A 21,834-nucleotide genomic window follows, 5' to 3' on the forward strand; every position below is an offset into this window, starting at 1 on the left:
ATTGCCGTGGTCGGTTACTATGGGGTTAAGCCGCAGCCTTTGCACTGGTCGTTGCCCATCTGCCTCTTTATAAAGTATATACATGTGTATGGTTTCTATTTTTTTTTTTCTTTTTTATTTGATTCCTTTGTACATTTTATTTATTTGTGGGAAGTTGGTCTCCAATAAATCAGCTGTAAATGGACATTGGGCTTCACTGTCGTTCTTCATTCTTGTGTATAGACCTATAAATAACTGGTAATCATGGAAATATTCTAATGTGGGGGTGGGGGAACCTTCAGCCCTCCAGCTGGGGAAGAGGGAATCTGCTACTAGACACATCTAATTTCCTTAAAGGGATTGTGTACATTTTACGAAGTGATGTCCTCTGTGGCTTACATACAGCACAGCAGGGACAGCGTATGGTATGGCGGTTTCCGACCACCAGGGGGAGCGCACCACAGCACAGCAGCGACAGCGTATGGTATGGCGGTTTCCAACCACCAGGGGGAGCGCACCACAGAACACTTGTACAGCACAGCAGGGACAGCGTACGGTATAGCGGCAGTTGACGGGTTAACGGCAGACTGTGTGTAGTTCTACATCTGGTGGTAGGGGACAATGGGGATGGCAGCAGGTGACGGGCCTCTTGATGCCTTGTCTACACATTTAAAAATGACGGGTGCAGAAGGGAACATCGGGGTTGGTGGCAGGTGCTGGTCTTCATGTCCTGCATGCAGCTGCTCTGCACTGGTCGGTGAAGGTAGAAAAACGATGATGGGCTAAAAAGAATCACAGCTGCATGCCCTGGTGTCCGGTTTCGCGGGCATGCTTCCAAACAAAAACTTTGCTCTTATTTTCAGGGAAACAGAGTAGTGGGAGCCAATATAGCGATGACTTGAGGCCATTTTGGGGAAAAGAACAACATAAACAGAAAAATCTTGGTGGCTGCTTATTTTATTACAAGGATGGATTCAGTCAGTCACTTGACCAGTGGTAAGAGAACACATGACAGCCTCAGCGTGAAAGTGATCGCTGTCCTCGGGGGTCACGAGAGGGAGGACGTTGGGCAATGTTTGTAAGCACACACTGATCACTATGTCAGGAATGTCTTGCAGCGCATTTGCCATCAGCACTTTACAAAAATAGTGTTACTACTTGTATTTAGCCTGGAAATAGCTGTGGGGTGTATGAAGTTCAAGGGGGTGTCCACCTAAAGGATAACAAGTGGGATGTGAAAGTGAATCAGATGTTGGCGTGTTGACGGTATGGAATCATAAGGAGAAAATTGCAAAAAGTCCCACATTTTACCTGCAGTGGCCACTAGTGGAGAGATGTGGTATTGCATCCAGGGGTATCAAATTGGTGACCCTCCAACTGTTGCAAAACTACAATTCCCATCATGCCTGGACAGCTAAAGATTTGGCTGTCCAGGCATGATGGGAATTGTAGTTTTGCAGCAGCTGGAGGGCCGTAATTTGACACCTTTCCTTGAAATAGCTTTAGAATTTGACTGATAAAGGGGAACACTATCTGTTTGCCTCTTGTCTTTCAACTTCTCAAAGACGTTCCAAACAACATGGCGGTGAGTTGTCTCTTTTGCAACCAAACAGAAGTGGCAGTTTGTGATAGCTGTAGTCACCGTAGTCTTTTTCATTGGATAGTTAAAGGGGTACTCTGCAGAAACATTGTTTTTAAATCAACTGGTGACAAAAAGTTATACAGATTTGTAATTAACTTCTAAAAACCTCAACTCTTCCAATACTAATGAGCTGCTGTATGTCCTGCAGGAAGTGGTGTATTCTTTCCAGTCTGACACAGTGCTCTCTGCTGCCCCCTCTGTCCATGTCAGGAACTGTCCAGAGCAGGAGAGGTTTTCTATGAGGATTTGCTGCTGCTCTGGACAGTTCCTGACATGGACAGAGGTGGCAGCAGAGAGCACTGTGTCAGACTGGAAAGAATCCACCACTTCCTGCAGGACATTCAGAAGCTGATAAGTACTATAAGACTGGAGATTTTAAAATGGAAGTTAAATACAATTCTATGTAACTTTGAAACAAAATAAAATTGTAGATGTTGCTCTTTCAGGTTTCTCTTCGTTAAGTTTAAGTTCAGTCTTCACATTGTTCTTAGAAAACAAAGTGCCTAGGGGTCTTCAAGGAAAAATTATTATAAGGTTTAAAAAAAAAAAAAAAAGTCACACTAGACCAGTTTCAGACTGGTAGAAAATCTGAGCTGAGTGGTTTTCCTTGTTTTAGAGACCCTGGCATCAGGACTGGCACTATACTGTATGTACAATGCCATACCAAGCAGTAGTAGCGTAGTACTTATTTAAAGGGATAGTACAGGTTTGAAATATGGCGGCTTTCTTCCAGAAACAGTGCCACTCCTGTCCTCAGTTTGTGTGTGATATTGCAACTTTGTTCCAAAATTAATAAAGCTAAATTGTAATACCGAACACAACCTGTGGACAGGGGTGGCACTGTTTTTGCAGGAAAGTAGCTTTTTTTTTTTTTTTTTATATTCTGCATAACCCCTTTAAGGGAGTTTGATGACCTGTCTTCAGGATATCTGACTGCTTATTAAAAACAGGCAGACCATCGATCCACTGTCAGGTGCTGACATGCACAATGAAGCAGATAGCGCCTATGTTGTGTGGTGGCCAAGCTGGGTTACTGCAGCTCAGGGAATATGAGCTGCAGTAATCCAGCATGGCTACTACATAATGTATGGGGCAATGGAAGAAGACAGCCTGGTGTGATGAACCATGTTTTCTTTTACATAATGTAAGGTCAGGTGCGTGTGAATCACCTACTTGGGAGAGAGATAACACCAAGATGCATTCTGGGAAGTGTTAGGCCTAAGGAAGGGCGGAGCATGACAACAATTCAAAGAACTCTTGAGCACCACACCACCTGGATTAAAACAACGCCCCCTTTGTCCTCAGTTTGTGTTTGGTATTTCAGTCAAGTTCCATTGAAAGTGAATGGAGTTGTAATACTACACAGAATCTGAGGACAGGGGTGGCGCTGTTTTTAGAAGAAAGCAGCTAAGGTTTCCTAATTTTACAGACCACGCTGGACGACCTCGATTACATTGGAACTTTTATTCATCTTTATACATATGGAACATCCCTCTTTATATACACATCAGCTTTTATACATAGATTTTTATTTTATTTTTGTAGTTTTTTTTCTTCTTTTTATACAATTTGCATTTATTCAGAAGTCTGGTTATAATGTTGCTCGCCGTATATTTCATACGTAAAAACGGGAAAATGTTTGCAAAACAACAGGTTAAAAAGCACTAAAGATCGAGAACGTAAGACGAGTAGGTAAATAACAAGACGGTTAGAACCTGTACAAAACTATTCGCATTTGCCCCTAAAAAGGTTTGTCGTCAATTTTTAACCACATAAAATGAATCAGATTGGGGGGTTTAACCCTAAAATAGCGATATACAAGGGGGTCATCCCTGGCAATTCATCATGTACTGCTGACTTAGACCTCCATCATGTTAAATGGCGAATAAATCAGTCATCCCTGTACACACATGACTGGTATACCGATGTACATTGTGTGCCATGGGCTTCTTATATAGCAGGGGTAGGGAACCTTGGCTCCCCAGCTGTTGCAAAACTACAATTCCCATCATGCCTGGACAGTCAAAGCTAAAGATTTAGCTGTCCAGGCATGATGGGAGTTGTAGTTTTGCAACAGCTGGAGAGCCAAGGTTCCCTACCCCTGTTATAGAAGAAAAAACAAAAACCTAAAATTCTAGAACCACTAGCTACAACCACAAGGGAGGCTAGTGGTCCCAGAGTCTTGGCTATTTACTACCATGAACGCACACGGCACTGTAATACACGTTAGTTATACCGATTATTTAAAGGGGTACTGTAGAAAAAAAAAGGATGTTTACCAATCACCTTGTGTCAGAAAGTTATATAGATTTGTAATTTACTTCTCTTAAAAAAAATCTCAAGTTTTCCATTACTTATCAGCTGCTGTATGTGGTGTATTCTTTCCAGTCGGACACTGGAACTGGAGGTTTCCTATAAGGATTTGCTTCTGCTCTGGACAGTTCCTGACATGGACAGAGGTGGCAGCAGAGAGCACTGTGTCAGACTGGAGAGAATACGCCACTTCCTGCAGGACATACAGCAGCTGATAAGTACTGGGAAAATGGAGATTTTTAAATAGAAAAAATATACAAATCTGTATAACTTTCTGACACCAGTTAGAACGTTTCGCCGGAGTACCCCTTTAAACTACTGTGTGTTGAGAGTGGTTGTATAAGTACCAGGATGCCGAGTAATGTCGCCTACGATTCCACAGAAAGACCTCATGTGGGCAGTAATATGTTCACACCCAGGAATAACCCATAAGAAATTGATCTACAACTTCTTACAAAACCAAAAAATACAACGAAAAGGGGATTAAAAAACAAAAACAAAAAGCTGATGCTTGGAACATGTATGTAAAAGAGGTCGGGAAGGGATAGCTCGAATGGCGGCCACTTGTCAAATCCACAAGACACATGACGAGCTGAGGGTCCTTGTTGCACAGAACATACTGACGTGTCCCCCTCCCCCAGCCTTGTGATAGGAGAAGATGTCTATGATGTAGAAGCCTTAGCACATGCAGGGTAGCGTGTAAATATGAGATCAGGTCATGGAAGGAGGAATGGGGGGGGGGGGGGGGGATATGAGCGGCTGTAGACGTGCCACGTGGAATGTCCGTGTAACTATATATATGTGCAACAGGGTGAAGAAGAGAAAAATGTGTTCAAACATTAGTGTGCCCGGGTGTTTACTATGTGTGTCAGCCCACCCAAGGGCACACAGGGGGGTGAGGCAGGTTCATTAACCAAAGGTCTCCTGGGAGGCGTATACCATATACAGGAAGCCGTCTTCATCCTTCTCCTGTTCATATATATCCAAGATGGCGGAGGATACGCTGACCATGCTCCTCTGGTTCACCAGCAAAAAAAAGGCTTGTGTCGGGTTCAGCTGTAGTCGGCGCCTGGAGGGGGGAGAGAATAAAGAGAACACCGGGTTACCATCGACGGCAATGGGAACAAAGAGGCGTTACGTGTTTTCCTGATGAGTCCATGTGGCCGCCTATCATACGTATACACCATCATATCTCATCCGATGCCATAAATATCCCCATTACCTGATGATCTTCACTAATTCACTCATGTTCACGTGATCCGGGACCAGGAATTTAGTTTTATCCAACACTGGAAGCTGCTTTTCTCCCTTGTATCTCTCAATGATGACCTAAATATAGAGAGGGCACGTTAGATCTTCCATGTACATACACTGATAGACTAATAGTGCAAGTTAAAGAGGTACTCCGGTGACTATATATATATATATATATACACACACACACACACACACACACATATATATATATTTATTTATTTTTAATCAACTGGTAAATAAAGATTTGTAATTTACTTCTATTTAGTCTTCCAGTGCTTATCAGCTACTGTATGTCCTGCAGGAAGTGGTGTATTCTCTCCAGTCTGACACAGTGCTCTCTGCTGCCACCTCTGTCCATGTCAGGAACTGTCCAGAGCAGCAGCAAATCCTCATAGAAAACCTCTCCTGCTCTGGACAGTTCCTGACATGGACAGAGGTGTCAGCAGAGAGCGCTGTGTCAACCTGGAAAGAATACACCATTTCCTGCTGGGCATACAGCAGCTAATAAGTACTGGAAGCCTTAGAAGCTTACGGCATCACTTACGAGTACCCTCTGTATTATACGCCTGACACTGCACTTTAATGGTCAGGATGGGAGTAATCAATACTGATAAAGGCAAATGGTTGGTTTATCAGCAGGAGAGCACTCCGCCTGTACTCCCACTGGCAACTCCACAACTTGTTTACTGGGTGCCAACTGGTTGGCATGGCAGCGGGGGCCTAATAATGGTTTGCGGGTCTCCCATGTACATAAGCCTATTGGGCTCTGCCAGTGTGACCCTGGCAGGCATAATACACTACAATACAAGAGTATTACAGTGTATTATAGAAGAGATCAAGGCTCAGAGGGTCACTTGTTTATGTTCCTACTGAGACTGAGAAAAAAAAAAACTAATGTGAAAGTCCTCAAAAACACAAAGCAAATAATTTATCAAAAGTAGTAAAATAAAGCTGTAAAAAAAGCAACCAAAAACGCTGCCACCGCTTAAGGGGTTAACATGGTCCATGTGGAAGCAAAGTGACATGAACACAACAAGGCTCACGCGGCGGAGGCGGCCATTATTATATTAAAGTGACGCCGCCTATCAGTTCCCTGATGCAGGAAGGCCTCTGGGCCGCCACCGCCGCCGCACACCTATGCCAATATCAAATCCCTTATCATAACCAGACAGGCACCATTGTTCTGTTTTATTGTACAACTTTGGTCATATGAAATCCTTTGGCTATAAAACATTCTATAAAAATAGAAATTCTATAAAATAGAAAAAAAACATTTCCATACTCACCTTGCCTGGTCCCCTGCCGCCTCCGTTCTCATACAGCCTGGTCCCGCTCAGCAGCACTTCAGCAGCTGAGGTGGGACACTACTGCAAACATTGATTGGTGATGCAGCCATTTCTTGTGCCAACGCTGTCCCTAAGTGCTGCATGGTGGCGGCAGGGGAGCGGGGAAGGCACGTATAGGTTTTTTGTTTTTTTGTTATATATTAGTTAAACCTTACATATGAAATAGGGTAAAGCACCAAGCATATGGCCTTAATACAGAGCCAACCTCTGAGCTAATATGGTACCTATAAGATTCCATGGGGCCAACTGTAACTCTGTTGGAGGTATTTAAGGGGTACTCCACTCAAACATAACTTTTGATATGTTGCTGCCCATGGTGAGACTAACAATTCCTTCCATATTTGTTATTATATATTCAGTCTCCTTCCCCCAGTTCTGAGCTGCTTCTTTCTGCTAAAGACATAAAAGTCTGTGTGTGAGCTCTTCTCTCTGTCTCTCCCTCCTCCCCCCTCCCTTTTGAGACGGCTGATAAACAAATCCCTGACAGGCTGTATCGGCAACATTGTAGCTTCTTTGTAATGATTGGAGGGGTTATTCTGAGGTCAAGTTGCTGATGTTGTGATGTTATCATCCCTCCCAGCATTACAGGGACTGCCAGGGACTGCTGTCTCAGAAGGGAGGGGGGAGGAGGGAGAGACAGAGAGAAAAGCTCACACACAACTTTTGTGTCTTTAGCAGAAAGAAGCAGCTCAGAACTGGGGGAAGGAGACTGAATAGATAATAACAAGTATAGAAGGAATTAGTTAGAGTTAGTAGGGTTACTCTCACCATGGGCAGCAACATATCAAAAGTTTGAGTGGAATACTCGCATAGAATGGAGCAGCATATGTCCATGAGGTGTAAATGTGATGGCCCAAATGCCATTACTAATGTAGGATACTCACTGGGATTTTATTGGGATGCTGCTCGCGGATCTGACGGACCTCTGCGCATCTTTCAGCTGGAAACATAAGAAGAAGGTGGTTATTGGTGGTGGCTACAGAAAGGTGCAACCAGTAAAAGGGTCAGACTATAGGCCGGGGACGGGGAACCTTCAGCCCTCCAGCGGTTGCAAAACTACAATACCCATCATGCCTGGACAGCCGAAGGTGATAGCAATGGCTGGAGCGTCGAAGGTTCCCCATCCCTGCTGTACGTAACCATTGGGGTTCACTTTTCCCCTTGGTTCCAACAATCAGTTGGGACTTCACCATCCAGACCCCCATCGATTAAAATATTTGACACTTTTAAGGCACCATTCACAGTGAGGTAGCAAAAATGCTGCGGGTGGATTCATCATTGTGGCTGTAGTCTTATATACACACACACATAATATTATATATACACACACATATATATATATATATATATATATATACACATATACATACACATATACATATATATACATATATATATATATATATATATATATATATATATACACATATATGCACATATACATATAAATACACATATATATATATATATATATATATATATATATATATATATATATATATATATATATATATATGACCTGAATAACGGCACACAGAGCAGGAGCCATCTTGTCACCTTCTCATATCACATTTAGTAAAAGAAAAACTCCAGCGTGCAAGATGTCAACTAAAATCCCCCCCCCTCCGAGCAGTAATGACTATTGAATATCTTCATATTGCATGAGTGTCTGGTCCTTTTGCTGAGACAATGGCCATATGGTCAGCCTAAAAGAGATCAGATTCCCTGTAATGTCCTCCCCCAGCCCCATGATGTATTAGGTTACTCTATGATCTCCCAGCCTCCCCATGTCCTGACAGGGTCCCACCATTACATACAACAAATTACATACAGCCCCCCATACAGAGTCCAAGTAGCTGGATATTGCAGTGATATATTCTCCTCATAGAATAATGGCGGCCATATTGGATGTCACCCAGGTCCTGGCTGAATAGAATTTTGAGAATACTGAAAGGGATCTTGTATTTGTTTTCAGGGTTAAACGTGACTCTCCAGCCCTGAAGCGATATATATACAAGCAAGTCACTGGGGTTGTATAAGAGAAGCAGAGTCACAGAGAAGACAGGGAGGCCATAGATGAAAATAGCCGTGTGTGGAGGAAGGGAGCAGGGCCTCATGTTTGGCCTCAGGAAGGATATGTCCTGGATGGCTGCCACGCTCCTCTGTGTCTATCTCAGGTGTAAACAGTGGCCAGCACTAAGGAGACTGCACAGCACCATGTACAGGGCGGCAGGACCAGGACAGGATTACAGGGGGAGATCAGTCATACATGGAGGGCGGGGGGAGTCTGTGGTGACAGACTCTGCGGAGGCCATGTTATAGAGGGGGGGCTTTCTGATGTGTATGCCTTGTGTATGAGGGGACGGTTTCTTCAGTGGTCATTTTTATGAGGGGATCATGTTTACAGGAGAGAAACCTCTGTAGTGCCCATGTTTACAGGAGGGGGGCTTATTGGTGGCCATGTTTACAGGAGGGAGGCCTCTGTGGTGGCCATGTTTACAGAAGGGATGCCTCTAGTGCCTATGTTTACAGCAGGGAGGCCTCTGTGGTGGCGATGTTTACAGGAGGGAGGCCTCTGTGGTGGCCATATTTACAGCAGGGAGGCTTCTGTGGTGGCCATGTTTACAGGAGGGAGGTCTCTGTGGTGGCCATGTTTACAGTAGGGAGACTCTGTGGTGGGCACTGTTTACAAGAGAGAGAGATGCCTCTCTGGTAGGCCTTGTTTACAGCAGGGAGGCCTCTGTGGTGACCATGTTTACAGCAGGGAGGCCTCTGTGGTGGCCATGTTTACAGCAGGGAGGCCTCTGTGGTGGCCATGTTTACAGTAGGGAGACTCTGTGGAGGGCACTGTTTACAAGAAAGAGAGATGCCTCTCTGGTAGGCCTTGTTTACAGAAGGGAGGCCTCTTTGCTTGGCACTGTATACGTGAGGCGGCTATATGGTGGGCCCTGTTTACAAGTGGCAGGGTCCCTGTTTACAGGTGTTTGTAATGGGGTAACCCCCCCCTTTCCCATCCCCATTAGAATACAAGATCCCACCACATGGCTTAGCTTCACACCACTGAGCTGATGTGAGAGGGAGCAAATACCCACTAGGCCCCACAGGTTTTTAAAAGCAACTGGGTGTCTGGGCTTCCTCCCTTCCTATACACAGGACGGCCTCTTGAAGGAACACCATCTGGTAAGCAGGGTATCTACAGAGGGTGGCAAATGGTGACAAGATGCCACCGCGGAGTATCAGCCCTACTGATAAATATGGGCACGAGATCTCCGCCAGCTACAAATGTACATATACTGCAAATGATTAACCGGAGACTAAGCCGCGAACAACAGATTGTTCTACAAGAAGACACCTGTTTTGACATTTTTAAAGAAGGAAGCCGCAGCTCACACTGGAGGGGCACCTAAGGGTACATACAGGACATACAGCAGCTGATAAATACTGGCATTTTTTTTTTTTTTTTTTTTTTATAGAAGTAAATTACAAATCTCTGGCACTTTCTGGGCTGATTTGAAAGAATTTTTTACTTTTGCTTAACTACCCCTTTAAATTACAGGAAACACCACCAGGGAACAAAATGTGAATAACAAAGCAATAAGCACCACGTGACGGCGTCGGCAGCACCACCTGTTATCAGCCGTCTGACCTTCAGTATATTTATGACAGTATGCCAGCAGGTCACCGGGTTGATATATATATATATATATATATATATATATATATATATATATATATATATATATATATATATATACACACACCAGATATACTGGATTACAGTAAAGATATAGAAAAACGGTAAAGAACATCCAGGAAGTCGAACACGACGAAAAGTAACTATGAAATGTAGTTATAACATTGTTGTTTTCGAGCTAAAGATTCCAGATTAACCAGAATTTCTGGACTATAAAGATGCCAAACGTGTTATCACATCACCGCGTCATGTAATGTTAACCCAGCGTCTATAGATATCTGTGACGTCACGTCTATGATCACCGTCGTCACGTGCAGAGTCTTGTTTACTGAATATATTACCGCTTAAAGGGACCTCGCCATGTTGAAAACGCATGTCAGCAATTTATAGAGCAGGAGGAGCTGAGGAGATTGATATACATGATGCAGTATAACTAAACCAATAGGAAGTCTGGGCTTAGGAGTCCAGGGGGTGGTCCTATATGACAACGGTTAGGACCACCCACTGGACACCGATAAGTTATACTGGATCATGTATATCTGCTCTGCTTATATAACAGGGATGGGGAACCTTCAACTCTCCAGCTGTTGCAAAACTACAATTCCCATCATGCCTGGACAGCCGAAGGCTGTCCAGGCATGATGGGAATTGTAGTTTTGCAACAGCTGGAGGGTTGAAGGTCCCCCGTCCCTGTTTTATAACATGACAATATCACGTCTTCCCTTAAAGGGGATTTCCATATTGGACTATAGAAAGTAGGGGCTTTCCCATACACTCTCCAGTCTCCGCCACTCTCAAGCTATATATTTCCTGACTATAGTGACATCACTATGACTATATATATATATATATATATATATATATATATATCCTGACTATAGTGACATCACTATGACTATATATATATATATATATATTTATTTCCTGACTATAGTGACATCACTATGACATATATATATATATATATATATATATATATATAAATATATATATATATATATATATATATACATATCCTGACTATAGTGACATCACTATGACTCTATTACTTGTGTATACACTCTAAGGACTGGCGGCCATCTTTCTTTCTTTGTTGTTGGCCACTGACACTAACAACAGACTCTTCTTCGGGATAGCGGGCCGACCTCTTCAGAACGTGGCGGTCTGGCTGTGACCACCACAAGCGGTCGCCAAGCAACAACTCAAATTATCCAACCTGTTTACCAGCCACCCCGTGACCTCCATGTTGTCGGGGGTTCCCCTTTAAGTCTATTGTCCCTGCTAACAGGTGTCATCGTGACGTATTCTAACCATGGGAAGTAGTTCGTATACGCGGCGTGATGTCATGGCGATCTCTACCAGCCTTATATACACTTAACAAACCCTCCAAAAAACTTAAAGTGGTGATGTTGATGACATCATCATATACAGCCAGGATCAGTGACATCATATACTAGGGGGTCTGGATTTGTCACAATGTGACGTCATAATAATAACAATAACAGACAATCAGGCACTCACCAAAGCTCCTCCTGTGTTTAAAAGGCCGCTCTGACGGCATCTTGGCCTCTGCCAGTCCCGGCTCCTCTCAAGTCCAAGCAGGTGGTTCAGATGGTCTCCCCCAGCTTCTCCTCTCTTCTCTGCCCCAGTGATGCCCTCTCTCTGCCGCCCGCTATACCCGCTCTGTTGTGCCCCGAGCCTCTGAGCTCACTCCGTGCTGAGACACTGGACAAACATTATGACGTCATCACCGGGGGTGGCTGGACTCCTGAAATGAGACGTTAGGCGCCATCTACAGGTCAGACGGGGACACTGCAGCCTGATCTCCGCCCTCAGCTCACGGAGACTTTGTATGGTAGATAGATAGATAGATAAAATTACCGCGGGCAGCTGGATAAGGGATCATAGGGATCTGGTGACTGAAACAGGATCGATAGAATCGATTAATATCGATTAACTACGGACCATCCTATTTACCCTCACATACAGTAGATCAAGGAGCAATGGCAGAGCCTCGTTAGCGCAGTAGGTAGCGCGTCAGTCTCATAATCTGAAGGTCGTGAGTTCGATCCTCACACGGGGCACAAGTTTTTTTTTTTTTCCCCTCACTATTTTTATATTTTTTTACTACAAAATAATCTCACGTTATATAGAAACTCCTAGATCGCAGCTAATATTACTTATAACCACCGACTGTTACTATTTAAAGCCTTTTTTCTAAGGGAGTGTTGCAGAACTACAAATCCCAGCATACCCTGACAGTCTGCAGCTTGATGGCAACAAGGCATGATGGGAGTTGTATTTCAACAGGTTGGGGCACACAGTCCTGGGGCACGAACTCCATGGGGGAGATTTATCAAACTGGTGTAGAATTGTCTTAACTGCCCCTAGCAACCAATCAGATCTAACATGGTGTAAAGTGAAACTGGCTCAGTTGCCCCTAGCAACCAATCAGATCTAACATGGTGTAAAGTGAGACTGGCTCCGTTGCCCCTAGCAACCAATCAGATCTAACATGGTGTAAAGTGAAACTGGCTCAGTTGCCCCTAGCAACCAATCAGATCTAACATGGTGTAAAGTGAGACTGGCTCCGTTGCCCCTAGCAACCAATCAGATTCCATCTTTCATTTTCCAAAGAATCTGTGAGGAATGAAAAGTGGAATCTGATTGGTTGCTAGGGGCAACTGAGCCAGTCTCACTTTACACCATGTTTGATCTGATTGGTTGCTAGGTGCAACTGAGCCAATTCTACTTTGCACCAGTTTGATAAATCTCCCCCCATGGCTCTTCCAGGCCCCATTCACACTATCTTTTCGCCCTACAGCTACTGAATACAGGAAAACACAATGCAAACCTATAGCCCCACAAATCCATAGGCACGAAACGTGCAAAAAGTGCCCCTATCAGCGCCCTAACACTACCAGGCCGGGTGCCTGCTGCATTATGTATTTATGTTCAGCCTGACCGTATGTATTTTTCTTACAGTGAGCACGTAGGGGCCACGGCAGTGGCATAGCTACCATAGAGGCAGGGTAGGCAGTTGCTATGGGGTCATGCAGGAGGGGGGCCCGGGGGAGAGGGTAAGAGCGTGTGTCCTTCTGCTTAAAGGGGTTATCCAGCGCTACAAAAACATGGCCACTTTTCCCCCTACTGTTGTCTCCAGTTCAGGTGTGTATTGCAATTAAGCTCCATTTACTTCAATGGAACTGAGTTTTAAAACCCCACCCAAACTGGAGACAACAGTAGGGGGAAAGTGGCCATGTTTTTGTAGCGCTGGATAACCCCTTTAACCCCTATGTACTGCAGTGTGTAAGTGACCCAATGTTTACTTACATGCTGCACCACAAAAAAAAGGTTAACAAGCAGAAGACAGATATCTCTGCTTCACTGCTCTGATAACCCCTGACCTCTGTTCTCCAGCTGGCAAACAAGTAGGAAAGGAAAATTTGCAGAGGTCGGGGGTTATTAGTGCATTAGTGCTTTGTGTTGTGCGTAGGGGAGGGGGGCCCCGTGAATCCTACCTACACCCATGGGCCACGGCCTTTGATGGTGGCAGAGTAGTCATGGGTCGGGGACACGGGAGCTTGGCTGTATCACGTCCAGCGAACCTTCAGCCCAGCGGTCATATCATGACTGTGTGAGCTTACTCGCAGCCTGGTGACACCATTGCTGGGTGCTGATGGGTGTATATAGCAGCTGGGGGTCTTCTGAACCCCCCCAACACCCCTGAAATTAAAATTCAAGTCCGTAATGACCCGTTCTATGAAAGTATATAATTCTTTATCCTGATAAGTCATGTCTTTAAAATAAAATAATCCTCATTTCTCACCAAGAGGTACAATACCCAAAAGTAGCATGGGAGGCTTTGTTGTTGTTGTTTTTTTTTTCTTTTTAGAAAAAATGTAAAAAAAAAAAAAAAATGTAAAAACACCAAAATGCTGGATTCACACGTGGTGATTTATACGCCAAATCCAGAAGTGGATTCAAATACTGGAAAATATAAAGGAAGGGCATGTACTTGTGCTTTTACTTCTTGTTCCTGTTGGATCCACTTCTGGTTTTGGCAAAAAAAAACAAAAAAAACTGCCGTATGTGAAATCAGCAATAAAAAAACGTCATGTCTATATGCATAGTGGAGTTTTTCCCCCTGGTTCTTTAATTTAAAAAAAAAATCTGGAATCACGTGAAAAAATGGCAGAGATAAAAAACACCTATAGTAATTAACACTAAAATAAAAAAAACTCCAGAAAAAACTTCTGATGGTTTATTGGGCGCTTTTTCAGCGACACAGCACAAGATTTGATTTGTGTCTGAGCGGGTGTATAAGGAGAAGCGATTGCGCCCTCTTGTGGCCAAACCCCGAGGCTGATGAGAGCAGGATGAGACATCACTGTATGCGGAGTCATTTAGTGACCTTACTTCTCTATCTGGATGCATTTTTTTGCCAGTATTTATTTTCCATTTGGAAATCTGTTGTCAAACCATGTAATGGCGGCATACTGGGAGTACACTAGAGAGGGAATTGGACACATACTGGGAGTACACTAGAGAGGAAACTGGACACATACTGGGAATACACTAGAGAGGAAACTGGACACATACTGGGAGTACACTAGAGAGGAAACTGGACACATACTGGGAGTACACTAGAGAGGAAACTGGACACATGCTGGGAGTACACTAGAGAGGAAACTGGACGCATACTGGGAATACACTAGAGAGGAAACTGGACGCATACTGGGAGTACACTAGAGAGGAAACTGGACGCATACTGGGAGTACACTAGAGAGGGAACTGGACGCATACTGGGAGTACACTAGAGAGGAAACTGGACGCATACTGGGAATACACTATAGAGGAAACTGGATGCATACTGGGAGTACACTAGAGAGGGAACTGGACGCATACTGGGAGTACACTAGAGAGGGAATTGGACACATGCTGGGAGTACACTAGAGAGGAAACTGGACGCATACTGGGAATACACTAGAGAGGAAACTGGACGCATACTGGGAGTACACTAGAGAGGGAACTGGACGCATACTGGGAGTACACTAGAGAGGAAACTGGACGCATACTGGGAGTACACTAGAGAGGGAATTGGACGCATACTGGGAGTACACTAGAGGGGAGACTGGACGCATACTGGGAATACACTAGAGAGGAAACTGGACGCATACTGGGAGTACACTAGAGAGGAAACTAGACACATACTGGGAGTACACTAGAGAGGAAACTGGACGCATACTGGGAATACACAGGAGAGGAAACTGGACACATACTGGGAGTACACTAGAGAGGAAACTGGACACATACTGGGAGTACACTAGAGAGGAAACTGGTCGCATACTGGGAGTACACTAGAGAAGGAACTGGACACATACTGGGAGTACACTAGAGAGGAAACTGGACACATACTGGGAATACACAGGAGAGGAAACTGGACGCATACTGGGAGTACACTAGAGAGGAAACTGGACACATACTGGGAGTACACTAGAGAGGGAATTGGACACATGCTGGGAGTACACTAGAGAGGAAACTGGACGCATACTGGGAATACACTAGAGAGGAAACTGGACGCATACTGGGAGTACACTAGAGAGGAAACTGGACGCATACTGGGAGTACACTAGAGAGGGAACTGGACGCATACTGGGAGTACACTAGAGAGGGAATTGGACACATGCTGGGAGTACACTAGAGAGGAAACTGGACGCATACTGGGAATACACTAGAGAGGAAACTGGACGCATACTGGGAGTACACTAGAGAGGGAACTGGACGCATACTGGGAGTACACTAGAGAGGAAACGACGCATACTGGGAGTACACTAGAGGGGAGACTGGACGCATACTGGGAATACACTAGAGAGGAAACTGGACGCATACTGGGAGTACACTAGAGAGGAAACTGGACACATACTGGGAGTACACTAGAGAGGAAACTGGACGCATACTGGGAGTACACTAGAGAGGAAACTGGACACATGCTGGGAGTACACTAGAGAGGAAACTGGACGCATACTGGGAATACACTAGAGAGGAAACTGGACGCATACTGGGAGTACACTAGAGAGGAAACTGGACGCATACTGGGAGTACACTAGAGAGGGAACTGGACGCATACTGGGAGTACACTAGAGAGGAAACTGGACGCATACTGGGAATACACTATAGAGGAAACTGGATGCATACTGGGAGTACACTAGAGAGGGAACTGGACGCATACTGGGAGTACACTAGAGAGGGAATTGGACACATGCTGGGAGTACACTAGAGAGGAAACTGGACGCATACTGGGAATACACTAGAGAGGAAACTGGACGCATACTGGGAGTACACTAGAGAGGGAACTGGACGCATACTGGGAGTACACTAGAGAGGAAACTGGACGCATACTGGGAGTACACTAGAGAGAGAATTGGACGCATACTGGGAGTACACTAGAGGGGAGACTGGACGCATACTGGGAATACACTAGAGAGGAAACTGGACGCATACTGGGAGTACACTAGAGAGGAAACTAGACACATACTGGGAGTACACTAGAGAGGAAACTGGACGCATACTGGGAATACACAGGAGAGGAAACTGGACACATACTGGGAGTACACTAGAGAGGAAACTGGACACATACTGGGAGTACACTAGAGAGGAAACTGGTCGCATACTGGGAGTACACTAGAGAAGGAACTGGACACATACTGGGAGTACACTAGAGAGGAAACTGGACACATACTGGGAATACACAGGAGAGGAAACTGGACGCATACTGGGAGTACACTAGAGAGGAAACTGGACACATACTGGGAGTACACTAGAGAGGGAATTGGACACATGCTGGGAGTACACTAGAGAGGAAACTGGACGCATACTGGGAGTACACTAGAGAGGAAACTGGACGCATACTGGGAGTACACTAGAGAGGAAACTGGACGCATACTGGGAGTACACTAGAGAGGGAACTGGACGCATACTGGGAGTACACTAGAGAGGGAATTGGACACATGCTGGGAGTACACTAGAGAGGAAACTGGACGCATACTGGGAATACACTAGAGAGGAAACTGGACGCATACTGGGAGTACACTAGAGAGGGAACTGGACGCATACTGGGAGTACACTAGAGAGGAAACGACGCATACTGGGAGTACACTAGAGGGGAGACTGGACGCATACTGGGAATACACTAGAGAGGAAACTGGACGCATACTGGGAGTACACTAGAGAGGAAACTGGACACATACTGGGAGTACACTAGAGAGGAAACTGGACACATACTGGGAGTACACTAGAGAGGAAACTGGACGCATACTGGGAATACACAGGAGAGGAAACTGGACACATACTGGGAGTACACTAGAGAGGAAACTGGACACATACTGGGAGTACACTAGAGAGGAAACTGGTCGCATACTGGGAGTACACTAGAGAGGAAACAAGTACTTCTGGGAGTACACTAGAGAGGAAACTGGTCGCATACTGGGAGTACCCTAGAGAGGAAACTGGACACATACTGGGAATACACAGGAGAGGAAACTGGACGCATACTGGGAGTACACTAGAGAGGGAACTGGACACATACTGGGAGTACACTAGAGAGGAAACAAGTACTTCTGGGAGTACACTAGAGAGGAAACTGGTCGCATACTGGGAGTACACTAGAGAGGGAACTGGACACATACTGGGAGTACACTAGAGAGGAAACTGGTCGCATACTGGGAGTACACTAGAGAGGGAACTGGACACATACTGGGAGTACACTAGAGAGGAAACTGGACGCATACTGGGAATACACTAGAGAGGAAACTGGACGCATGCTGGGAATACACAGGATAGGAAACTGGACACATACTGGGAGTACACTAGAGAGGGAATTGGACACATACTGGGAGTACACTAGAGAGGAAACTGGACGCATACTGGGAGTACACTAGAGAGGAAACTGGACACATACTGTAAGTACACTAGAGAGGAAACTGGACACATACTGGGAGTATACTAGAGAGGAAACTGGACGCATACTGGGAGTACACTAGAGAGGGAATTGGACACATGCTGGGAGTACACTAGAGAGGGAATTGGACACATGCTGGGAGTACACTAGAGAGGGAATTGGACACATACTGGGAGTACACTAGAGAGGAAATTGGACACATGCTGGGAGTACACTAGAGAGGAAACTGGACGCATACTGGGAATACACTAGAGAGGAAACTGGACGCATACTGGGAGTACACTAGAGAGGAAACTGGACGCATACTGGGAGTACACTAGAGAGGGAACTGGACGCATACTGGGAGTACACTAGAGAGGAAACTGGACGCATACTGGGAATACACTAGAGAGGAAACTGGATGCATACTGGGAGTACACTAGAGAGGGAACTGGACGCATACTGGGAGTACACTAGAGAGGGAATTGGACACATGCTGGGAGTACACTAGAGAGGAAACTGGACGCATACTGGGAATACACTAGAGAGGAAACTGGACGCATACTGGGAGTACACTAGAGAGGGAACTGGACGCATACTGGGAGTACACTAGAGAGGAAACTGGACGCATACTGGGAGTACACTAGAGAGAGAATTGGACGCATACTGGGAGTACACTAGAGGGGAGACTGGACGCATACTGGGAATACACTAGAGAGGAAACTGGACGCATACTGGGAGTACACTAGAGAGGAAACTAGACACATACTGGGAGTACACTAGAGAGGTAACTGGACGCATACTGGGAATACACAGGAGAGGAAACTGGACACATACTGGGAGTACACTAGAGAGGAAACTGGACACATACTGGGAGTACACTAGAGAGGAAACTGGTCGCATACTGGGAGTACACTAGAGAAGGAACTGGACACATACTGGGAGTACACTAGAGAGGAAACTGGACACATACTGGGAGTACACTAGAGAGGAAACTGGACATACTGGGAGTACACTAGAGAGGAAACTAGTCGCACATTCTGGGAGTACACTAGAGAGGAAACTGGACACATACTGGGAATACACAGGAGAGGAAACTGGACGCATACTGGGAGTACACTAGAGAGGAAACTGGACACATACTGGGAGTACACTAGAGAGGGAATTGGACACATGCTGGGAGTACACTAGAGAGGAAACTGGACGCATACTGGGAATACACTAGAGAGGAAACTGGACGCATACTGGGAGTACACTAGAGAGGAAACTGGACGCATACTGGGAGTACACTAGAGAGGGAACTGGACGCATACTGGGAGTACACTAGAGAGGGAATTGGACACATGCTGGGAGTACACTAGAGAGGAAACTGGACGCATACTGGGAATACACTAGAGAGGAAACTGGACGCATACTGGGAGTACACTAGAGAGGGAACTGGACGCATACTGGGAGTACACTAGAGAGGAAACTGGACGCATACTGGGAGTACACTAGAGGGGAGACTGGACGCATACTGGGAATACACTAGAGAGGAAACTGGACGCATACTGGGAGTACACTAGAGAGGAAACTGGACACATACTGGGAGTACACTAGAGAGGAAACTGGACACATACTGGGAGTACACTAGAGAGGAAACTGGACGCATACTGGGAATACACAGGAGAGGAAACTGGACACATACTGGGAGTACACTAGAGAGGAAACTGGACACATACTGGGAGTACACTAGAGAGGAAACTGGTCGCATACTGGGAGTACACTAGAGAGGAAACAAGTACTTCTGGGAGTACACTAGAGAGGAAACTGGTCGCATACTGGGAGTACCCTAGAGAGGAAACTGGACACATACTGGGAATACACAGGAGAGGAAACTGGACGCATACTGGGAGTACACTAGAGAGGGAACTGGACACATACTGGGAGTACACTAGAGAGGAAACAAGTACTTCTGGGAGTACACTAGAGAGGAAACTGGTCGCATACTGGGAGTACACTAGAGAGGGAACTGGACACATACTGGGAGTACACTAGAGAGGAAACTGGTCGCATACTGGGAGTACACTAGAGAGGGAACTGGACACATACTGGGAGTACACTAGAGAGGAAACTGGACGCATACTGGGAATACACTAGAGAGGAAACTGGACGCATACTGGGAATACACAGGATAGGAAACTGGACACATACTGGGAGTACACTAGAGAGGGAATTGGACACATACTGGGAGTACACTAGAGAGGAAACTGGACGCATACTGGGAGTACACTAGAGAGGAAACTGGTCGCATACTGGGAGTACACTAGAGAGGGAACTGGACACATACTGGGAGTACACTAGAGAGGAAACTGGACATACTGGGAGTACACTAGAGAGGAAACTGGACACATACTGGGAGTACACTAGAGAGGAAACTGGACATACTGGGAGTACACTAGAGAGGAAACTGGTCGCATACTGGGAGTACACTAGAGAGGAAACTGGACACATACTGGGAGTACACTAGAGAGGAAACTGGACGCATACTGGGAATACACTAGAGAGGAAACTGGACACATACTGGGAGTACACTAGAGAGAAAACTGGACGCATACTGGGAATACACTAGAGAGGAAACTGGACGCATACTGGGAGTACACTAGAGAGGAAACTGGTCGCATACTGGGAGTACACTAGAGAGGGAACTGGACACATACTGGGAGTACACTAGAGAGGAAACAAGTACTTCTGGGAGTACACTAGAGAGGAAACTGGTCGCATACTGGGAGTACACTAGAGAGGGAACTGGACACATACTGGGAGTACACTAGAGAGGAAACTGGTCGCATACTGGGAGTACACTAGAGAGGGAACTGGACACATACTGGGAGTACACTAGAGAGGAAACTGGACGCATACTGGGAATACACTAGAGAGGAAACTGGACGCATACTGGGAATACACAGGATAGGAAACTGGACACATACTGGGAGTACACTAGAGAGGGAATTGGACACATACTGGGAGTACACTAGAGAGGAAACTGGACGCATACTGGGAGTACACTAGAGAGGAAACTGGTCGCATACTGGGAGTACACTAGAGAGGGAACTGGACACATACTGGGAGTACACTAGAGAGGAAACTGGACATACTGGGAGTACACTAGAGAGGAAACTGGACACATACTGGGAGTACACTAGAGAGGAAACTGGACATACTGGGAGTACACTAGAGAGGAAACTGGTCGCATACTGGGAGTACACTAGAGAGGAAACTGGACACATACTGGGAGTACACTAGAGAGGAAACTGGACGCATACTGGGAATACACTAGAGAGGAAACTGGACACATACTGGGAGTACACTAGAGAGAAAACTGGACGCATACTGGGAATACACTAGAGAGGAAACTGGACGCATACTGGGAGTACACTAGAGAGGAAACTGGACGCATACTGGGAATACACTAGAGAGGAAACTGGACACATACTCGGAGTACACTAGAGAGAAAACTGGACGCATACTGGGAATACACTAGAGAGGAAACTGGACACATACTGGGAGTACACTAGAGAGGAAACTGGTCGCACATTCTGGGAGTACACTAGAGAGGAAACTGGACGCATACTGGGAATACACTAGAGAGGAAACTGGTCGCATACTGGGAGTACACTAGAGA

The 21,834-nt window shown here is 45.5% G+C and overlaps 1 protein-coding gene and 1 non-coding gene across 2 annotated transcripts; one reads left to right on the top strand and one right to left on the bottom strand.

The window, feature by feature from the left end:
- Positions 1–3,070: 3,070 nt before the first annotated feature.
- MAP1LC3A (microtubule associated protein 1 light chain 3 alpha) lies at positions 3,071–11,983 on the bottom strand. The gene is made up of 4 exons (XM_069952856.1): positions 11,753–11,983; positions 7,422–7,477; positions 5,157–5,263; positions 3,071–5,003 (listed from the first exon to the last, which is right to left on the bottom strand). Exons 1-4 carry the CDS (start codon positions 11,790–11,792, stop codon positions 4,844–4,846), a joined length of 363 nt encoding a protein of 120 aa, XP_069808957.1. The 5' UTR covers positions 11,793–11,983; the 3' UTR covers positions 3,071–4,843.
- A 259-nt stretch (positions 11,984–12,242) lies between these two features.
- On the top strand, positions 12,243–12,315 carry TRNAM-CAU (transfer RNA methionine (anticodon CAU)). The gene has a single exon. It is a non-coding gene; the product is annotated as a tRNA-Met (tRNA).
- Positions 12,316–21,834: the final 9,519 nt, after the last annotated feature.

Source organism: Dendropsophus ebraccatus, chromosome 14, assembly GCF_027789765.1.
Source record: "Dendropsophus ebraccatus isolate aDenEbr1 chromosome 14, aDenEbr1.pat, whole genome shotgun sequence".
NCBI classification, from domain to species: Eukaryota; Metazoa; Chordata; class Amphibia; order Anura; family Hylidae; genus Dendropsophus; species Dendropsophus ebraccatus.

Bases quoted from the DNA above. Each gene is read 5' to 3' on its own strand.
- MAP1LC3A (XM_069952856.1), bottom strand. From the start codon at position 11,792: ATGCCGTCAGAGCGGCCTTTTAAACACAGGAGGAGCTTTG. The intron at 7,478-11,752 runs GTGAGTGCCTGA...TTATGTTTCCAG, and splicing joins TAAACACAGGAGGAGCTTTG to CTGAAAGATGCGCAGAGGTC. The intron at 5,264-7,421 runs GTGAGTATCCTA...CTCTATATTTAG, and splicing joins AGCATCCCAATAAAATCCCA to GTCATCATTGAGAGATACAA.